The sequence below is a fragment of the Dromaius novaehollandiae genome, chromosome 3, assembly GCF_036370855.1.
Source record: "Dromaius novaehollandiae isolate bDroNov1 chromosome 3, bDroNov1.hap1, whole genome shotgun sequence".
NCBI classification, from domain to species: Eukaryota; Metazoa; Chordata; class Aves; order Casuariiformes; family Dromaiidae; genus Dromaius; species Dromaius novaehollandiae.
In genome coordinates, this window is record NC_088100.1 from 85,090,495 (window position 1) to 85,112,742 (window position 22,248).

Sequence of the window (22,248 nt, forward strand, 5' to 3'; positions counted from 1 at the left end):
CCTTTTATCTTAAAAGTAAAATTTTTGATAGAGGTATTATTTTTAATCAAGTAAGTCAGATCAAAATAATCTGGGGTGCATTATGAATATTGCACCCACCCTGCATCAGAATGGACATGTTACTGTTACAAGAAACATAACCACAAGAATGACAAATACAGGACTGAGATCAGAAGGCTTTTCATCTTCCTAAACTGGTTTTATTTATTTATTTACTTATTTTAACATTGGGTGTGGCACACCTAAATTTGAATGAAGCACACCTGGTTTCTCTAATGCTGTGGCTGATGGGACAGACTGTAATTTCTGTGGGCAGTTGCATTTCATTTATTTTAAATAGAATTATTTATGCCGGTTTTAAAAACTGATTTATTTTACATTCTGTAAAAATTTTACTGTTAAAACAGAATTTTGCACTGTAAGTGCCTTAGCACGTCATAGGAGCAATCAAGCAAAACAGAGGATTTTGATTCAAGTGCTTGCAAGAGCCTCTGTGCTTTGAGAGTGTGTTGCCCAGAAGAGGGCTGATACTTTCAGAAGTGTGCAAATGATGCATCTCCTTTCCTTCTTTTAAGGACAAGTCAGAGATGGCTTAGAGTTTAAACTCCCAGTCCCCTGTCCCAGCGACAGTTGATAGGAACCAATTTTCCTCGTTAAACAAATCCACTATTGATTTCAGAAACACAAAAGACTAAGCTCAATATTTGAAAATTTATGATAAAATCATCAGCAGTTAAAATTAGGTGCCCACTATTATGTTTCATAGTTAATAGCTTGTGAGATAAATAAGCAGCTGTTGCTTCTTTTAGACATACTGTTTCATGTTCCTTGCAAAGTGAATGAATTGCATGTTAGATTTGATGTAGGATATTCTAGAAAGGTTTCTTTTTTAATTTCTAATTAATTTCTAAGTGTTATGACTGTGCATATTTCAGCTACAGGACAGATTTAATAATAATAGAATCTCTGCAAATAATGTCCTGTTGGTTAGTATGTGAAGGTAAGATTTCTGCTGAGACAGGTTACTACAGCGACAAAAGACTTGCACATTTGCCTCTCTTGTTAGATCCCGAAAGAGTGCAAGTTTCCTCCTTTGAAATTTGGTTGGTGCAATGTGCATGGCCCGTAATAAATCTGGTCAGAAACTGGGAAGATTTTACCGATGAGTGTTTGCTGTGCTTTCCAGAAGGGGCAAACGGGTCTTTTATGAATATCATATTTTCTGATGCTGCAAGAATCACAGTTTAGCTGCTTCTTTCCGATTTCTGAAGCAATAGTACACTCCCAAATGGTAATATTCCAGATTTTCCCATTACTCATTGCAGTAGCTACAAATACAACATAATCTCTAAAAGTAAAAGGGAGCTGTAAAGTTTTGAACAATACACATAATATTAGCATAATAAAGTAGAATTTGCAGGATCAGCATGAAGTTAAACAAAAATATTTGGTTAATTTGGATGTGTGCCTGGAACCTGTGTAGCGCTGTTGATCCTATGAGATTTTTTTTGATTAATTAGCATGGAATTTTCTTAATTACCTTTAAAATTAACACATTTACACTGCATTATGGTGATATACTATTAGCTAATGTTCATCTAAGCTTCTGGTTACAGCTCTGTGTATTGTAATGGCTGTCGAGTTGATTGACTTGGTTTATCCAATGAGGCTGTAATGTGGCAGGTGTATGGCTCCTTACCCCACGTCACTTTTTTCTATTGCTAAGAGTTTTAATTTTTCAGAGAACAAATAAAAAAGAGAAATAGCTCTCATTAGTGTAGGCATGTAGAACTTATGTAGGGTTCAAAAAGAGACCAGAGAGAGAGAGCTAGAGGATTGGAGAAAAATATTCTTTATTTATCCTTTTTAAGAAGGATGGTATGAGGCCCTAAATCCCGAAAGAAAGTAAACATCATACCAGGGATTAGAACTCAGGATTTCCGCACAGGTAGCCTATGTCAATACTAGCCTGGTGGCCCTTGGGAGCACGCAGGAATGAAGTTTTTTCAAACAGTAGAAACTGAAAAATTAATGTAAAACTTTGATACTGTTTACAAACATAGAAGAAAAGAATGTAATTGTGCTTACGTAACAAAAACCTCGGTGGAAACAGATTTCATATGAATTTTTAGAGGTGTGAGAAGGAAAAAAACCAAAAAACAAAAACAAGAAGCAGTTTCCCTCTGCATGTTGTTATATTTTCAGTTTGTACAGATGAAGTTGCAGGTAACATTTTTCTTTGCTAACGAACTGTTCCAGTGCAACCCCGCTGACTGTATCCTTGTCGCTTGGAAGCAGATGACAGTTGTTATCTGGAAGGAAGAGAAGGAAAGGATTTCAGTTTTTACTGCTGTGCTAACTCATTTGTTGATGAAAGCTAGTTAACTCCTCGTGGTAATACCAAGTGTATCAAGACTTTTTCACTACTGTGTATGTCAAACCTAACACGTCTTTGTGAGAGAATTCTGCGCTCAAAAATGTGGATGAAGTAGGGGAACTTCGTAAATGTGACCCTGAGAGGAGAATCTTTCAAAAAATCTAAAAGCAATTAATTGTTTAGGCCAGATTAACAAGATAGGTAGAATAATGGATGCTGATGACTATTCTATGATCTGAAGGAACTGCTGAGGACTTGGAGCTGGGCTTTGAGAATGGAGTGATTGCAGTGATTTGGACCTGGCCTCAGTCCCACTGGTAGCTGGCTGTTGCCATCCTACTTTCCTCTCCACTGCATGGTCTGCTACTGATGAATCTACAGGAGCTTGACACTGTCTTTGAAATGTCTTCTCTTGTAGCACTGAAATCTTAAGACCTGCAATTTGTTCTCTGTCTCTTCTGTTTTGGGATTTGGTGAATCTGATTCATCTTATTTGGCTGACAGAGCTAGTCACCATAGCCATGTCCATATTTTGGGTCCATATTTTTGATAACAAGCTTGAAAACGTGGAAAGCTATGCCCTTGTGTAGAGGGCCCTAGAAATGGTTGCTTTTACTTGGCAGTGCTGGGTGTGTTTCATCACTGTCACCAGCCTGAATCTCATTTAAGTGAAAGGGACTGCCAAAAAGAGGGAGCTTTATAAATCGAAATATAACCTGAAAATAGATGATGGGTTCAGTTTCTTCCAGGCTGCTTCCACAAATAGGCGTAACAGGTGTTATGCTTAAATTCTGTTCTAAAATTACATTTTTGAATCCTCCCACCTAGATTCTCAAAGTTAGGTATCTAATAAATGTACTAGTTTCTCAAAAGTTGTGAACACCCACATCTCATTTTTTGACAGTCATACAAACTCTGGATGCTTTGGAAATTGGGCTGCCTAGTTAGGTGCTTTTTTTAGGCACTGATGTGTGAATATTTAGTATACAGTTAGAGATGAAACACCTGCAGATCTACTTGATTAGCAATTTGGGTAGAGAAGACAAAAAACTCCTCAACAACCATGAGCCTAGAAAAACAACTAGGCAGTTTGCAAATAGTTAGGAAGAGAAAGCTGAAGTAAGGTTGCTTATTAACAGAAACAGAATAGTGTTTGCAGATGAGATTTATTACTCTTCAGTTCTGCACTAGTATTCGTGAGAGACTGAAGTTTTTATTTTGCAGTATCACAGTTTTTTTCATATGAGCAGGTCATAGATTATTGTGGCTTGTTTGTGCTGTGTGATCATCAGAATAACAGCAGGAAAGAATTTGGAGTTTAACCTTTTGCTTTTGCTGCCAGCATACTGGAGCAATGCTTGTAAATAATAACTCAGTAAAAACTGAAGTAGTGCATAATGAATATGTCCAGTATCCCGGATTCTTTTGTTGGTTGGACTAGAGTTGGAGATATTTTTAAAAAGCATTTCAAAAGCTTTGCTCAAAACACCTTTTTAATATAGGATATCATTATCTAATTTGCGCATCTGCTTGTCATGGAGTAAAGCATAATTTACTCTACAGATGTTAGTACAGAAAATTGCATTAGTCTATACAATAAGTGTAGTTTAAAATAGGCAGGAAGAGTAAAAAATTCTGAAATTTTCTTAAATAATCCAGCTATTACCCTAGTAACATATTTGCCTTAAAAATGCTACGCAAGAAGTATACTATGTTAATTTGTTTAATTTCACTGAGCATAAGGTGCTGTTATAAACCATGATGAAGGGTTAATCTAAAAAGTTAATAGTAAGTTATTATTTGTTCTCCTAGCAGTATTGAATCTTCTTTTGAAATTTAAAATACTATTTCTAGTTTATTCACTATATAACTTGTTTTTTTTAAGCAACTTGCATATTAGGTTACAATTATGACTGACTAGATCATCTAGACAAAAATTCTATGTTGTTGTTTAGATTTAATCAAATGAAAACAAGAACTAACAGAGAAAATCAGTAGTGTTTTGAACTCGGAGAGATAGCAGTGGTGCTGCTTTTCACTTTTGAAGTTACCAGTTAAATTTTATGTTAAAAGCTGTCAACATATCATCTAATTTTGCAGATCTGTGTAAAATAAATTGAATATAAATTGTTTTGAATACCGCCATTGTTTAACAGAATTTTCCACTGATCTTTTAGATTGAAGGAAGAAGAGAATAATTGATACAGATTCTCTGGACTGTCCAAGGACCTTGTTACCTATTCTTTCACAAACCAACCAACCAACCAACCCACTGGGAATATGAACCATTTTTGTATGCCTTAATTTAGGAAGATACTGCAGCAAAGAGGAACACAATAAAAATTGGCAGAAGAGAAGGTTGAGGATTATCAATATAGTTATTTTGATCTACTGAGACATCTGCTTTCAAGCACTGATTGTCTTTCTCGTGTGTAAATTGTGTTGCGCTCTCAAATTAAGGATTTATGATTACCATTACACTACTGAAAATTTCTAGCTAATTATAGAAGTTTTTTGTTTGTTTGTTTTTTGTTTTTTTTTTTAGCTATTCCTTAAAAGTGCATTGGTGGGTGGGTGGTAGGCCTGTAGCAAAATGTTTCCTTCAAAATTCTGTTATTTAATAACAAATTTGTAGTCTATCAAAGCAGTCACTAAAATTCTTGTCTGCAGATCTGGCCTGTCCTCAGCAAAGGCTGAGGATACGATGTATGACAAAGGCTGAGCATATGTGGGCACTCAAGACTGGGCACTGAAAACTGTTACGTACTTTATTTGTATGAAGATATTTTTATATATGGAATGTTAGACTACCATGTACCATAGAATACTTTTAGTTTTTGTATGCCTTCCTCCATTCCTCTCTGAAAATAATATGAGAGGTGAAGTAGATAACTGGAAGACTGGCAAGGACTTTGTAAGGGTTTTTCTTTCCTCATCTTTAGTTTGTGCTTTGATGTGATGAAAATGCACTGTAAGTCATTCTTTTAAAGTATATTTAAAGGAGTGTTTAAAAATTATCTGGAAGGGGCTGTGCAGAATGGGAACCGCCAGTCTGTGTCTGTATGCCAGTGTGAAAACTCATCTTCCAAACGCTTAGCTAAACGATAGCTTCAAAAGCATCACCATTAAAATGGATGGTGTGGAAGGGTGAGCGGAGCTGTACCTGTCTGAGCTAAATACGTTGGCAGTTCTTCCTGGGGTGCGCCTGCCCCGTGCCGGCAGAGGCATACGTCCACACCGCGACTGCTGCGCGCTGACCCTTGCTGGGGCTGCAGGTGGGCACATGCGGGTGAAAACCTGCCAGAGGGGAGCAGCCTGAGTCATGCACGTGACAAAAGCCTGGGTGTCGGGGCCCCTGACAGCAGAGACGTGGCGAGACAACGTGCAAGGTTTGAATAAACATAATCCTTTAGCAATAAAAATGTTCGTGGTGTAAAAAAAAGTTTTCTAGTATTCAATAAAAGTATTCCTATTAAAGTATGCAAGTAGCATGAAAAGGATAAGAACAAAGAACATGAAAAGAGGTTTTGGAGGCAAGAAAATATGTGTAGGAGTTGCATATTCTTCTATTCATAAGAAAAGATCCCCACAGTTTAATTCTCCTTTGTTACCTTGTAACTTAGACATTGCTCTTACAAACCTGTCTCAGTTTTATTATCAATTTTTATTATAGTTTGTAAGATTAGCTTTTCAGTAGCAGAGTGATTTTTTTTTCAGTCATAAGTAGTTAAATATTTATAAGACTCTATAGTTTTAGCTTACTCAGAATATGGTGAAGCACACAGCCCTGCAAGGCTGAGAAGGTGCCATCTTAGCCTTGGTATTCACAGCCTCAGACCACCATAAGGATGAGTCCTGGCTACTACCAGGAGACTAAAAACGATATTTTGTTTCCCCCTACAGTCCCCTATACCATCTAAGCATAGTGCTTAAGCCCTTTATTTCCTGTGAATGAATATGAGAAACAAAAGGGAAGCAGAAAGACCCCTGAATGACTGAAATAATTAAGGGGTTGTGATTAATGATGGTTAGGATTATGGAGAAGAGTCCATTACAGTTCAGTGATAAGAAGCCTCTAGAGTGAAAAGAGGTGCAGGTATAGACACATCTAGTTTTAAAAAGATTACACATTTGCATATTGTTTGCATATTTGTATACTGTTTTCTTTTCTGCAGAAAAAGTTTCTGCCCTCTCCCCTCTCTCTGCTCCAGGCAGATGAAGCCCAGCTCCTCCAGCCTTTCCTCAAGTGCTGCAGCCCTGACTGTCTTGGCGACCCTTTGTCAAGTTGCCTCCAGTTTATTGGTGTCTTTCTTCTACTGGAGTCCCAAACTGGACCCAGTACCCCAGGGGTAATCAGTGCTCAGTGGAGGGGAAGAATCACTTCCCTTTGCTTTCTGGCTATGCTTTAACCTGCAGCGCAGCATGTGACTGGCTTTCATAGCCTCGAGGATATGGAAGATCTTCTGAATTCACTGAAAGTGAGGGAAAGGAGAAGCATTAGAAAATGCTGTTCAGCAGATCTGTCACTAATGGAATCTCACTTTTTTTTTTCTTCTAGAATGTGCCCCCGGACTTGTCCATCTGCACCTTCGTGCTGGAGCAGTCCCTGTCAGTTCGAGCCCTCCAGGAAATGCTGGCCAACACAGAGGAAAAGGCAGAAGGGGTAAGTCATTAAATCTACACTTTTTTCATATTGAAAGATCCAACAATTTTTTCACTGTACCACAGACTGTGACTGGTACAAGCTGTAGCATAATGAATTCCTTACATTTAATTCCTCCTGCACTACAGGAATGGTCTGGTCTTGAGGAATTCTAACCATTTTCAGCTTTCACTGAAGTTGGCAAGAGTTGTAAATACATCATTCAATGTGCTGCAGATCAGCATAGAGCTACAAGAATGATTTAATTTGATCTCTCATAATGTGAAACATAAAGCTTGATCACCTCTTTAGGACAGTTAAGGTTTATGATGATTTATATCATCATTATATCAAGTCAGACTGTCAGATAACTTTAAAGTGACTTGGCTATGTGCTGTTTGTCTGTGGAAATAATGAAATCGTTCTGTGTGGCCTGAACTAAAATGTCCAGTAATTCAACTTTAAAACTGGAGATGCAATGTTAATGAGTAGTGGGGAAGAAATATGGAAATTGCGCATTTTTGCACACTGGAGGATGAAAGAAATAGGAATAATGATATACTCTATTTGACTAGCAAGCTGCTATTTACAAATAAATCAAAATAGTGTAATTTATGTTGTCTGCTGTGTAGTTCACTCGATGCTATGACATAGCTTAGTGTTGCATATATACTTTGTAGAGTTAATTTGAATGCTGTGCTCCAGGCCAGATCCTGTGAACTGTAAGTGAGGAAGAGTGACATGGGACATTTATCACTAAGCGTAGGAATTATGCAGACAAAACAGAAGTAGGGGTCAACCGTAAATATGTGTCTCAAGAAAGCTGACAGGAGAGAAGCATCGTTCTGATATCTCTGGGAATGCCTTGAGAAAGCAAGCTTTAAATGAACATGCAGCAGTCAGTCCTATAAAATGCCAGGCACTGAGACTAAAAATGGTATTTGGGAAATGAAGTCCATAAACAGCCTCATGCATGATCCAAAGTGCGTGCTGTCACTGAAAATTTGTTCCAAGGACTAACTGCAACAAAAGGAGAATGAAAAGCACATCTGAAAGAAGAGGTGATATCAGAGCAAGAAGATCCATGCTTCCAGATAGGGACCCCTCTTTTCCAATTTGGCAAATACTGAAACTAAGAGCAAGCAAATGCACAGGAAAAAATCCAAAGTACATTCATGAGCACAGGCATAATGTCAAAAATCACATCCAAAACCAAGGATGTGCAGTGATAACTAAGAGTGTACAGCAATATATGTAAAGCAGAGCAATAATGTTTTTCCCATGAAGTGTGGACAGGGTCCAACGACTTAAAGAAACCATGTTGAATGGTGCTGTAGGGCAGAGCAAGGCCATGCTCTGAAGAGTGAAAAAAGATTCAATTATCCATCCTGTCAGAAGGGCCAAAACAGAACTTGTGAAAGAATTATTTCAAACTTTTGTTTTTTAATTAACAGTAATCCTCAAATTTTATGTTGGATCTTTTTTAAGGCATGAACGACTGTCAAAGGGCAGGGTATGTCTTTAGCAGAGTCCTGGGATCAACTGTTAAGTGAATATCTACTCTTAATCCAGAGATCACATCCAGGGAACATGGAATAAAGAGCTCTCAACTGGATTATTTGTGCTAGATTTGCACTAGATTCTGCACTAGACATATGCAAAAAAGAAAAAGGCTTTTGCAGGGGCCAGTGACTGATGCGACTTGCGCACTCCCAGCTGGAAGGACCAAGGTTGATGGTAATCTAGTATTTCCTAGAAACAATAATTGATGGCAGTTTCTCTGTGTAATTTTGAAGGAATTGGACATTCATATATGTGCCTAAAGAAAGGTGCTGAGAGTTATACTGATGTACAGTGCTCTGTACTCACTACTCTTCCAAAACATGCACAAGAAAGATAAGGTAAAGTCTCTGAGTGTCCTTTGGGTGTTGCCTTATTATAGTTTATTGTGCTTTCAATGCCTAGTACCCAACTGTAGCAGAAGAGAGTGTGCTACAGCTGTTCCTTCAACCCAGATAGTTGGTATTCACTGAATAATGAATAGATTTCTATTGTAGATTTTGCCTGGCTTCTGTGAAAATAGGGACATCATGGCTTCTAAACGGACAAGGCCGAAACAGTGTAGGTTATTACAAAAACAGGGGAAAATACTATTTTTCTTTCCAGTAAGTCTCTGGAAGACCAGAATAACAATAACACTAAAATGACTGAAAATGAACTTCCTGATAAAATAACAGAACTAACTTTTGGTATCTGTATGTGATTTCCATTAACATATATATAAAGCTTTCCTTTGATCTTCTAGGTACTTATCATAGGGTAGGTGCTTATGTAGGCAGCTTAATATTTGGCTGAGCAACTGCTAGAACCTATGAGTTTCAAGTCTAATGACTGATGTGGATAGTTGAAGCTTTAAAAGAAGAGGTAATTTTGTATATACATCTGAAGCACTATATTTAGAAGGAGCTGTGCCAATTTTTTATTTATATTAATACTGTGTTCTTTCATTTAGGAGAAGAAAGTGTAGCAAATACTATAGAGATTTTTATTGTAAACTGGATTCAATATGAGTTCGATTTCTAATGGACAACATCCTGTAAAGGGAGGTCTTTTCAATCCTCAATTACTTTTCCCTACATTGCAAGTCCTTAAGGCATCAGTGTTTAAAGTGGTCTTCCTGTGTTTTTTTGCTGTTCTTCATTATGTATAACCTCTTGAATACTATGTTTATTTAACAGATAATAGGTAAGTCAGCAATAATGTAGTGGTTCAGTAAGATGAACAAAATCTCATGCAGAATTGAGTTGAAAGAATAAACCAGCTTTCCTTGTGTTTAAGAAAGATTAATTCAGTGTCCTACTAGATTTCATTTTAATTCTTGTTTAGTATGTATTAAATATGCAACATTACTTTTGCAATAAATACCTAGCTTTTCTCAGTGTAAGAATCCCCAAATGAGAATTTTCATACCTCTTAAAATTAGTGATCCATCCAATTGAGCATCCCTGCTTCCCTGTCCTGAATCAACTAACAGCCAGTATCAAAAGCAAGAGTGGAAAATGAGTGAAAATTCTTAAGAAAGAATGTGTGTAGAGTAGTGCCCTGTCTGTAAAGTTTTGTTCTTGCCCTAGGCACTCGGTAGTTACTTTGTGCTCTGTTTATTTCTTACTGTTCCCTATGTATTCCATGGCTTATCTATAGAATGTCATTCAGACTGACTTCTGAAGGGCTTTTCTTGGCTCATTACAATTCTATCTGAAAAACAGATGCTGCAAATGACTGAATTACTGTTCATCAGCTGAGCTGTGGCAATTCTTTAGCCTACTCAGATTACAAGGTAAACGTACTTCCTAAAATCACCTTTATTCTGTGGACATGCTCTGTTTCGACATCTTTACTGAAGAGCAGTAACACTGAGCTGTGACAGCTGTGAATTGTGTAAGTGCTTTAACACTTGAAGTGCTGCAAAAATATTTATGAATTTGTTTTCAAAACACTGCTTTGGTGTAAGTGAACAGTTCTTTACCTAAATATGGCGTAGATAGATGAAAAGCCAGATATTCATATATTAGGGCAGTCAATTTGAGATGCCTTAAACAAGATATTTCCTTAGGGTATTGTTCAACACTACAGAGTTCTTTAGATACTGAAAGCAGAGATCTCTATATCACCTGTAGCTCTCAGTGCTTTTTACTTCTGCAAGTCAGATTCTAGGTCCCAACTTAGCACAAAAAATGAAGAAATAGGCAATTTCTGGTGAGCAGTTTAGTCTCATTGACCTGGTTAAGATCATTTGGAAACTCTGTGGTGGAGGTAGGGATAGGATCTCATTCCACAGCATATCATTCAGCTGTCAAAAGATTGTAATAGTAATTACCTTCAGGAAATCTTGTATCCTTTAGGTATGTCTTCCTGTTAAAGGGGCTTCAGTGCTATATGCACGTGCTGCTTTTAGTTCATGCACAGAAAAGAACCATCCTATGTGCAGAGAAAGGGACGAATCCTATGGAAAAAGATCTGTAAATAATCCCATAAGTAAAGACTATCATAATGTGTATGCCCAGAGTCTGGGTTGTCATCCCTTAGGCAAGCTAATCTGTCCTGGGAAGGCCTGCAACCTTTTATTTTGTCATTATTTTGACCTGGTTTTTGAGTGCAACTTTTTATGATTAAAAAAGCAAGTCAAATAAGGAAACAGAAATCCTTAGTTTTTAATAAAGCATTTAAGATCAGAAAAAGCCTCTAGGTCATCTATTCTTAGCTTGACTGTTAAATTTTACTAGCGACCCCTCTGATGAGCCCAGTATCTTGCTTTTCACTAAAGCGTATCGGACTGAATGATCTTGAGAGAGTGAATCCACAGATTTCCCATGTAGTTTGTTCCAAAGAATAATCACTGTCACTGTAAGATGTTAGAACTGTGTTTCTTTCTTCCGGTCTGATTTTTTTATGATTATTGTTTTTTTTATAAAATCTTCCCCTACTAGATTCAAGAGCTCTTTAATATTTAGGATTTTCTCCTTGTGAAAGTGCTGAGACACTGTAATCAAATCAGAACTCCTGGATATTTTTCCCTCAGGAAATGAGCCCTGGCCATCCATTTCTTAGTACTCTTGTACTCTTCAGTGACTTCTGAACTTTCTGGACAATATAAGTTATATTTGAAACAGCATTAGATAATTATGTTCTTCCAGATATGATGAATATTGGGTAGGGGAAAAGGACCCAAATTTGAGTCCCAATGAAAAGAAAGAAAGAAGAGCTTAGCCAATTTACAGTTCCATCAGCTGCTGGTGTGCACAGGTGGGTACAGGTTTACCTTCTCACTGCTGTCTCTTGTTCAGAGACGTGCTGTAGGTACGTGGGAAGGAAGCTGCCAGGTTGTGGTTGAGTAGAAGGGATACATAATTTTGTGGCTTCTTGGAGTTCTGAATTTTAAACATCTTTTTTGTAAAAGGTAGGCAAAAGACCTGTACGTAGTACTCTATTACCGATTTCAGCAATGTTTTATGACAAGTATGTATATCTATGGATTGCCATAATTCTTGTTTTTAGTGTCTTATTGACACTGATCATCCTTCAAAGTTCTTAGGACGATTGGTACCTTTAGATCCAGCACATGGATCTCGGCCATGACACCTGACAGGCAAAGTAGATGATAACACTGGTTATTCTCCGTTTCTTGGTCAAAATGATGGCCAGAATGCATGAAATCTTAGGCAAATTTATCTGCTGTAAGTCTCTATTGATGACACAGAGGTGACTTTTTCTCTCAGTCTGTCTCTTGAAGGCTTATGTTTTGACCAGATTTGGCCCTGTCACAGAGAGAAATGCCAGATTCTATAAAATTCGCTGCCAAGTCTCTGTTCAATTGTTTGACAGTTCTAGAACCGCCAAAAGAAAAGGTATCTAGACATATCTGACGTGGAAAAGCAGCATATATTTTCTTAGCCTCAGTTGTCTCAGCAACTGGTTTAGACTTTTTTGTCTGGAACTTTTGAAACCATCCTTGGGCAAACACCGTGTGTGAAAACTAGCCATAAGCATAAAAATTTAGCAAAAAGGATATGCAAATTAAAATAAAGGACATGTAAGGTAGCCGTAATAATAGCTATTGCTACTGACTCTTGTTAGAAATAAGTTTTAAAGATATTTTATTTTATATGCTTCAAAATGAATACTGTTCTTTTTAAAAGAAGAGTTTGGGGAGTCAAGACACTGCTACTATCCAGATTTATTTAACAAGTGGCTAGTTTCAAATTTCATTCTATTCTTACTACTTTAAAGACATCAAAAAAGTTTCAGATAGATAAGGTGACTAGAGACAGGAAGTTAAATTAATTTGGTAATAAAGGATATCTCACGATAAGTGAGCAAGCAGCAAAGTCATGTATCTTTTTGTATTGGCTAGAAAAAAAGACCTCTGCTTTTCTTTTGAGACCACTAAAAGCTTATGATTCAATTAAGTTGCACTTGTGCTTTGCTTGGATTTTCTGAAATACATCCAGCAGCACACCATGATATAAATAACATGCTAAACCTTTGTCTTGTGATATCTCTTATCCTCATCCTTAATAATTCTCTTAAATGAGGCCATTGAATTTCGGAGCCTCAGGATTGTATGTTAAACTCCATATCCTAGTCTAAATAAGTTATATATAAATACAGAGGGTACCTAACTCACTTCCAGCTGCCAGTACGGTGTGTGTTTTTGTGTGGATGAGAGATGTTATTATGTCCCATGCAGATGACTGTTTTTAACTGCATGTTTTCATCAAAGTGACTGAGAACTATTAGTAAATTGTCTTTCACAGAAGCTTTAATTTTTCTCAGCAGCTGATAAAGTATTCTTTTCAGTTTGGTCTACCAGAAGAGGAAGGGGTGCCCCTCAGTCCTGATTGTACCATCCAGCCATAGTAAAATCCCCTTTCATGAGGAATGTGCCGAGGAGGAGAGGTCTGTTCTGGCGCCAGTTTTTGGGACTCCTGTCCGCTCCTCTGGGCTTTCTTCTGCCAATACAAGCTGTATGTCCCTGTTTTTTATTTATTATTTATGGGATCAGAGAGGTTTCTCTCAGCTGCTTCTGTGGCCTTTTGCATCAAATGTCAGCTTTTTGATACCTTTTTAGAAAAGCTGCGCTACTGGAATAAGTAAGGATCTGTTTGTGTGTTGTTTGTAGCAAGAAAGCAAATATGTGTGAGAGTGTATATAGTTACAATTTCTCTATTTTGAATCACACTATATGCTATGCATAGTATAAGTTAGGATGGTGTAGGGATGTCTAGTATTTGTCATGTTGTATTAGAATGATTTTAAGCAAATAACTGCATTTGTTCTTTGCCTTTTGAATGAAAAATACTGAGTAAACTTGAAGTCAGTTTTGCTATTTGTCTTGCTAGATTTAATTGCATACAAAAAACCTGGCTCCTGTTTGCTCTCATAAGCTTGAAATTTGTTTACATTTATGCAAAATAAAATGTAGAGTTAAATCCTCTGTTACTTTCCTGAAAATTGATCTTATTTGCCCTACATCCTATTGCAAACTTTTATGTATGCTTTTCTGCGTTTTTCCAATATTTGCACAGCATCTGTGTTTTTCTGCTACTGCATGCCATAGTGATAATAGATTTTTCCTATGTTTGGAAGCAAGTGCTAAACAGAGGGAAATAATCACTTCCCTTAACCTGCTCGCTACACTCTTTCTCTACTCAGCCGGCATTCACTGCTGCAAGGCCACCCTGCTGACTGATGTTTGACCTGTTGAACAGGACCCCCGGGTTCTTACCTGCAAAGCTGCTTTCTATCCAGCCAGTGCCCAGCCTGTGCTATAGCGTGGCCTTATTCTCTCCTAGATGTCTCAAATGCATTTGCCTGTGTTGAACTTTGTGATGTTTCTGCTGGTTCATTTTTCCGGCTGGTTGATGTCTTCTCAATTTGATGTCATCCTCAGACTCACTGAGGTTGGGCTCTGTCTTGTCCTTCAGGTTGATAATGAAGATGTGAAACAGTCCTGGTCCCAGTATTGGCTCCTGAGGAATATTCTTACATGTAGCCAAGTTACAAACTTTAAAAGAAAACAGACAAAACATCTTATTTTACTTAAGCTCAGTGAAGAACAAATGTAAGCTGAAGATTTCATACTAGATGAATGCGCTGCAGTTTCCCAGATGTCCTCTGTGCCAGATGGGTTGTGCCTGTGCCATTCTCATAATGAAGGAGGTTCAGGGCTGAAGTAGACTTTTGTTTGATACCTTCAGGTGTTCCACAAACCCATCTGAAGTTGGAGGCTGGTCCTGGAAGCAGAAAAATTCTTCAAAATGATCTTACTGGAACACTTGGGCAGTGTTGCAGTGGGTCTGAACGTGGGAAGAACTGGATCTGGTTCAATTCTACCACCAAAGCAGAATGGCAAAGCTGTATGTTAAGACAAGGGGGACCAAGATTTTCCCTGAAACTGCAGTTTTGCAGAGCTCCAAAAGGGGACTAAACACACGTATTGAAACAGGGAAACACACGGATTGAAACAGGGACTAGTTCAGATTTCATGTGGCCCTAGGAAGGAAATTGAGAAAAGCTGGACTGCAAACGAGTGGTGTGGATGAAACTGGCAGATTGGTCTAATAAGGAGCTGTGAGGAAAGCTGAAAAATAGTGGTGAAGAGATTGGGACAGGGAGCCCAAGGTATGCTATGAGGCTTTTAGCTTGGATGAGATATTAGGGGATTTTTTGTTTCTGTGTTTTTACAGTGAATTCTATAGGTATTATCCTCTTACCAACTGTAGCTGGTTATCATAAAGGATGGCAACTTAGTGCTGGCATTCATTAAAGATTGCCTGTGAATTTCTATAAGGGTTTTTTTTCGGTTTGTTTTTAAAAATCAGGAAAGTATAAAATAAAAACATTAAACATTACAAAATTGAAACAGACAAACTGGAAATGCTGCAGTTAAATTTGTTTCTAGAAGCACGCAGCTCATTCGTTGCAGGAATTGGAAGTTGCGTACAAAATGATACTGCAGGCAAAGTAAAAGATGAAAAGAACTAACCTACCTCCAACTTGCATTCAAATACTGTCTCAAAGTGCATGAAGGGTTTCTCATTTTTGCCACAGAATTCCTATATAAAGCTGAGAAGGTCTCTTAAACCAGTAATTTTCTTAATGCTACTGGATTATTCCCTGAAAGGAATCAATGCCTTGAATTTTTAAACCAGCTCAGTCAAGCTAAGCAGTTACAGTCAGTAAGCTAAGCAGTGATTTCTAACTGTGTGTTTCCTGGTTTCATATGTCTTGACCCTGTGGGATTGATTTGTACCAGTGCTGAGGACTCAGAGACGTGGCTGTAGTTGATGGAAGCTACACACAGAATGCAAAATAATGTTAGAAATCAGGGCCTAGGCATCTCAAACTAAACACACTGGTTTGTGCATATTTTGATTTTAATGGCTCCATGCTTTAGAATCTTAAGTGTATTGATATATCATCTGAGGTACTGTAAAAGTTAAACTAATGCTTGTGAAATGAACATTACAGTAATGAACACCATAAAATGGATGGCATTTAATCATTGTCTTTAGAATAGGCTTTTTATCAATATTCAGTACAATGGTTGCACGTTGAATTGGGATGAAACAAAACAGTAAGTGATCACCATCTGCTCTATATGCTGAATGAGGCAGAGTTCATGTTGAAAGGGTAATAAATGGAGATGTTATGGCAGGCTACGTCATAATACAATGACATAAGTTAACTGAAATTCAGGTTACATAGCTGACTTCTAACACTTCTTATCTTTTCAGTGTTTGCCATAACAACCTTAGTGAAATTCTTTTGTAAGAATTAGCATAACTCTTTCGAGAATGCAAAAACTTGACACTTCTAAGCTTAGGAAAAAGGGGTTTTGAAATGTACAAAGCCAACTTTGCATTAGTCTCGCAGCTGAGCTCACAGCTGAGGCAAGGCCCTAGATGGTGTGATACTCAAACATAGTATTTTCCTCCTCTTTTGGAATGCATGCAGCTGGAAGCTGAATATTTCTAAAGCCCAAGACCTTACATTAAATAAATTATAACTTATTTGTGCTGAGTTATACAATTATATTGAGAACTGAAATAATAATTATACAATTTTTTTGAACAGATTGTTTATACCACTAAGTAAACATCTCATAAAATATATAAAGAATCCTGCAAACTTATATTTCTATTATCGTGGCTTCTGGTGGAATGTAGTTTTCTGGAATATCTGGCTAGGTGGTTGCAAAATTTCAGAAATAGAGAGATCCTTTGTCTCATTATGTCTTTTATAATAGCTGGTGTAAAGGACATTGCAATGGCTGGTGCAGTATGCTGTCAGTGTAGGAATTATGTAGCAGTGCTATATAGGCTGAGAGCATGGAGGATATTAATGGAGTCTGCAGTGCTGAGTACCAAGAAAATAGTCTGCTGTCAGGGAACTCAGCAGGGTCTCAAAGGAGCTGCAGTGGGCACATTGTGGGGGGAATTCTTCCTCTGAAGTGGGTTCAGTGTGCTGATCTGCCAGGAGGTTCTGTACCTTCTGTAGTGGTTTTAGAAAACTCATCTCCAAATTCACTCCTCAAGATTTTCTTAATGTGGTTTGCTTTCTAACAGCTCCTCTCTTGAAGTATTCAGCACCTTGGGGTGCTTTTCGTGATAGTGATGCTGTATATGCATGAGTGCACTCGTTCAAGCCTGGATAGGAATAGTACCTCCTAGAGGAGAACATTTGAAGGGCAAATACATGTGTAGCATTTGAAAGAAAATAAGAGGTAGAGCTAGGGGTGAGAGACTGAACAGACTGATTTCCTATCCTGAATAGGAAACAGGAGGGCGTTGAGTCTGGGAAGGATTAGAGTTCATCTCCATATTGCTTGTGTGGTATGTCAAAGGTTGGTGATAAATTTGCATGATCTGGCAGTGGCTGCTAAACAGTTCTGCATAGGTACTACTGGTATGAGGATTTATCTGCACATATACATCTGCCCCTTCCTGTGGCAGTGCAAAATTTGAACCCATGCTAGCTACATCACTGAGTGAATCTACACTATCTTAGCAGAAATGACAGCTCCAGTGATAACTTCTTGTCTCACAACCAATAACTATTTGTCAGTGAAAAAATGGTTTCTTTTGATGTCTAACTATTCCTTAACAGCTGTTCTAGTCTTTTGGGTTTTTGCAGAGAAGGTATGGTTTCTGTTTTGGAAGGTAGCGCAAGACAGCCATTTAACTTTTTGTTTCAATAAAAATGGTAAAAACAAAAGCTTGCAAAGCCGGCAAGTTATGTCAGTATATTTTAAATATTTAAATACTGCTGTAGTGCAAGATTTGTACTGTTCCAAATCTAGGGGTTATCAGGCAGATTTGGGTTTTGTTCCTCTATCATCATAAAGAATTGGCATTTTTATCTTAATTTACTTATGTGGATATAAACAACTCCTGAGTTGGGAGGGAGGAGAGAAGGAAGAGGAAAGAAATGAAGGGTCTCAGACCAGGGCTATAGCTGGACAGAGAAAGAGTTGAGAATTGGGAGCAGGTGCCTCTGGCAGAGGTGAGATCCTGCCTCTGGGTTTGCAGCAGAGACACCTGCTTTATAGCCTCCATTGGGATCTGAACTCAGCAGGGGCTACAGAGCTCTGCTCTTCACCGGAGGTGGGATCTCACCCACCTCAGCTAAGCTCACCTCTGAGCAGCAGGGCTACTGAGGCCTGGATGAGCTCAAAACTCAGCAGGAACTGTAACCCAAGATCTTGTCTTAGTGTGTGCATCAGGGTCACCCAACCTGTGCTAAGGCTGGAGTTTAGTTGGGAGTGTTTGAGCGCTGCAGCATGCTGCAGGCATGGCCCTGTCCCAGAGAGTGGCAGGACTGGGAGCCCCTGGGGAGCTCCGGCCGGGGCAGGAGCAGCCGACCGCAGCAGCCAGCGTGGCCTGCCTGCTGGGCGGCCTTTGCCCTCCACGTGGGGTGGCGGGTCCTGAGCCAGCGGGCTCCGTTCTGGAGCGTCTGCAGGACCTCAGCTGGGGTAGAGGCTCCTGCTGAGCTCCTGCAGGCTGTCTGGCCGGAGCCCTTTCCCTTCAAAAGCAGCCACATGCCTGTATGCCTGTTGTTTGGGTTTTTTTTTTTCTTTCTTAAAAAATTTAGGCTAACAAAAATGGGTGTGTGCTGTACTGACTATCCCTGAGTTCTCTGTGTGTATCAGTCCTTTAGTTTCCAAATGAAAATTAAGGTCCACACTTCTGGAGGCGTGCTGTTGGCATGATAAGCAAGAAGGAGAGGTATTACTCATTGCTTCAGTTTTTTTGTAAAGCTTTTGATCTTGATCCATAAATGGCTTTTTGATAGACATTTTGATAGCTGTCAAGTTTGTTGAGGATCGTCCTCCCTTTCCCTAGCAGCTTTCCCTTTCTGTCCATGCTGCAACCTCTTCTTCCGGTATGTGTTGGTCAGACAGCTGGTTGTGGCTAGTGACATAGCTGTTCCTTAACCCTCCACATGACTGGGGAAGTGAGATGACAAATCCCATTAAACAGTCCTCCTTAGAGTCATAAATACATGCTTTTAAAATAAACTTTTAAAAATATTCAAGGATATTTTAAGAAGGAAAAAAAAAGAAGAGTGCAAACCGCCCTATACAGTTTTGGTGTTAAAAAAAAAAAAAAAAAAAAAAAAAGCTTCTAAATTCTTTCCTTTGCCACTAAATTCACAGAGTCTTCATTTTGGGGAGATTCGGTAAATATTTTAAGACTAGTCTTAATTTTGCCCTTTGGTGCCTCAGATATTTACCGTTCTCTCCATAGATAAATAGATGAGACTTTTTTTTTTTTTTTTGAGTGATGCTAGTAAAAAGCTCAATCTTGAATTTTCCTTATAGAGATAGCATACTTTGAAAAAAGTAGAGCAGAGAAACTTGAAAAGACTGCGGGGTGCTGTTACAGGCTGCTAGCAGTGAACTTAACTTCTGTGGGGTTGTCTTCTCTTCATGCTTTTCCCTTTTTTGGCTGCCACGTCCCTCTGTGGAGCCTCCTTGGCAGTGCAGGCAGAGGAGGCTGCGTGTTTGTCACAGCGACGTGACGTCTCCCTCTTTCCAATAAACTCTGATCCCCGTCCTGCTGGCTGTCTTAATCATCTCTGCTCTTGATGGTAATCTCTGTTTCCAGCAATGAGTTGGCCCTGTTCAAGTGAGCAGCTATTTGGCTTTGTCTAATGCCGGACCCCAGCATTAGCAGCCCCCGTAAGCCCCCAAGCCAGGCCCCTCAACCCCTCTCACCTCCTTGGCTAATATAGTTCATTGCTTTAAAACAGCCTCTGTTTTAGACTTGATCAGGCTTTTCCTCTGTTCCCTTCACCAAAAATAATTTTAAAAAGCTGAAAAATATATGAAGATGTTTGTTCAGATTCTCTGTATATTTTGATTTTTAATTTGAAATGAAGTCGGGTGCTGAATTCTCAAATTTCTTTTGCTGCATGATATTTCCATGCAGTTCTAGGAAAACATCTACATTAGCGTGTAAAGGTTTTCTGATGATGCATTTTTTTCCATTTTACATGACAGCTTTTCTAGCATCTGCTTTTAAGGTTATCAGACTAACTTAGAAATATTAACAAATTTAGCTATGTCATTGTCCTCTGACACAGGATGTTACTATATCTGCTTTACGAATGAAGATACCCACGCTCGGGTCAATTAAGTTAGCTGAGGTTGGTTGTTCCACAAAGACTCCAAACCGAAGTGTCTCTGAAAGCAGAAAAATCTGGGCAGCTTGTGTTTCAGTTTTTCATTCTTGTCAGGGCTGGTAGGGTGGTTTTTGAGTTGCAGTTTCTTGATTCAAACACGCTCATGGAGTGCTTGAGCGAACGCAGTGGTGCAGGCGGGTAGAGGCGCTCTCCAACGTCACGGGAAGCGGGGAGCAGGCAAGTGGGGTGTGGAAGGAGGCGCTGGAAGAAGATGGCCCTTGGGCCTTCCTGAATTTCTCTGTAAGCGTGTTCCCACTGTTGGTAATTTGCTGATGCATGGCCATTTGAGAGATTTCTGCTGTTTTGCTGTGTAGTCCTGCAGCAGCTGCTTCCTGCACGCAGCCAGTGCAGCAGCACCTTTTAGAAAACGGGTGATTCAAATGCAAGTGCATTTGCTTGGGCCTGTCCTTGTCTTCTGAGTGAATGGAGGGTCCTGAGGCCTCAGCTGAGGAAAACCTAATACCCTCAGCAGCACGTCACCTATGAACAGGAGGAAAATTTGTAAAGAGAAAGAGAAAAAATGATTTTTGGCACACCAAGTGAAATAAATGAAAAAGGACAGGCTATAGGAGGAATCAGGGCAAAAAGAGCCGGTGGTCTCTGACTGTGCTAGAGTCTGGTGTATCAGGAGCCAGAGAGGTGTCTCTGGCCATCTGCCAGCCTGCGAGGCAGAAGGCAGCAGAGGAGAGGAAGAAAAGGTGTTAGCTGCTGCTCTTGAGGAGTTGCAGTGTGCTAACACTAGCGGCTTCAGTTCTCTTTCTTGAATCGCCTTTGAAATGGTTCTCTGTACGCTTACTAAATGTGCATCGCGCCGCCCTGTGCTTTAGACCTAATTCATTTAGGTTATGAAGTCCTATACTGTTGCTTTCGATGTGATTTTTGTAGCTAATGCCTGTTTGTTCAAATATTCCTGACGGTGTGGAGTGTGTCTGGACATGACAGCACACACAGCTTCGCTCCTCGGGCAGCTGTTGGTAGCGGACAGTCTGTTGATAAATATACACAACATTTAAATAAAAACTTTTTTCAAGAAAAAAATATTTAGATGACTCACAGAAGATAACTGTACATACAAAGTGGAAAGAGGAAGAAATCTGGAAATCCTGTTTTTCACAGAATTTTTTACAGTGGCTATTTTTTAATGTGGTAAATTAGGATAACTTAAAGTATGTAAAAGTCATGTAGGAGAAGTGTATTTTAATTAACAGGGTATTTGTTCTCTCTTAGTTGAGTTCCATTTTCAGGTGGTGTTTGTTTGCTAGAGTATAAACAATTGACTTCCTCAAAAGAAGAAGTGCTTTTGTTGCAAATTGTAATAATGCCAACCACTGACAAATCCTGTGGCCATTCCAAGGAATTTCAGGAGAGGTTTTTTATCCTCTCTTCTTTGACAAATGTCATTATTTTCTAGATGCATTACTCAGTAAAATACTGTTCTTCAGAGGAACACGTGAAGCAGCCAGCATTAGCCTCTAGCTAGGGGAAAGACCACCATTGCCTTTCCGTAGTGAACCCGCAGAGGATAAAGTAAAGAGTCCTTTCTATGTCCAGTTTGGAACTGGAGCTGACAACTCTTGATTTGGATGTTTAGCAGGTTGTGTTTTCTAAGTCCCAGAACTATATAAATTATATCGGTTGAGAGACTTTAATCTCTTTTAATTATTCTAGGAATGGTGTCTAAAATTCTACTCAAGTTTTCCAGGGCAAATTTCAGGCAATTTGAATTAATCCACAATGAATGGACTTTTTTTTTTCCTTCTATATTTGTAAATGCAGTGTTTTGGATACTTGAAAAGTGCAAAAATCATTTTAGGACTTTTTTACACAGATATCAAGAATTTAAACAAGTTGGTAGAATCCAAATATTTTTGTATGGAGAATCATTCAGTTCAGATCAGAAGTATCCTTGTCCCTGAATTACTTTAATGATTCACTAAATCTTTTTGAAGTGTTATGTAGTTGAATATTTTATCTTCTTCAAATA

General features: G+C 38.7%; 1 protein-coding gene across 1 annotated transcript in view; it reads left to right on the top strand.

Annotated features, from left to right (window-relative positions):
* The window catches only part of RYR2 (ryanodine receptor 2), a 470,020-nt gene that overhangs the window by 136,490 nt on the left and 311,282 nt on the right, over window positions 1-22,248 (top strand). The window contains exon 4 of the mRNA XM_064509351.1: window positions 6,936-7,040. Within this exon, the coding sequence (XP_064365421.1) occupies window positions 6,936-7,040 (105 nt within the window). The remainder of the gene's footprint in view (window positions 1-6,935; window positions 7,041-22,248) is intronic.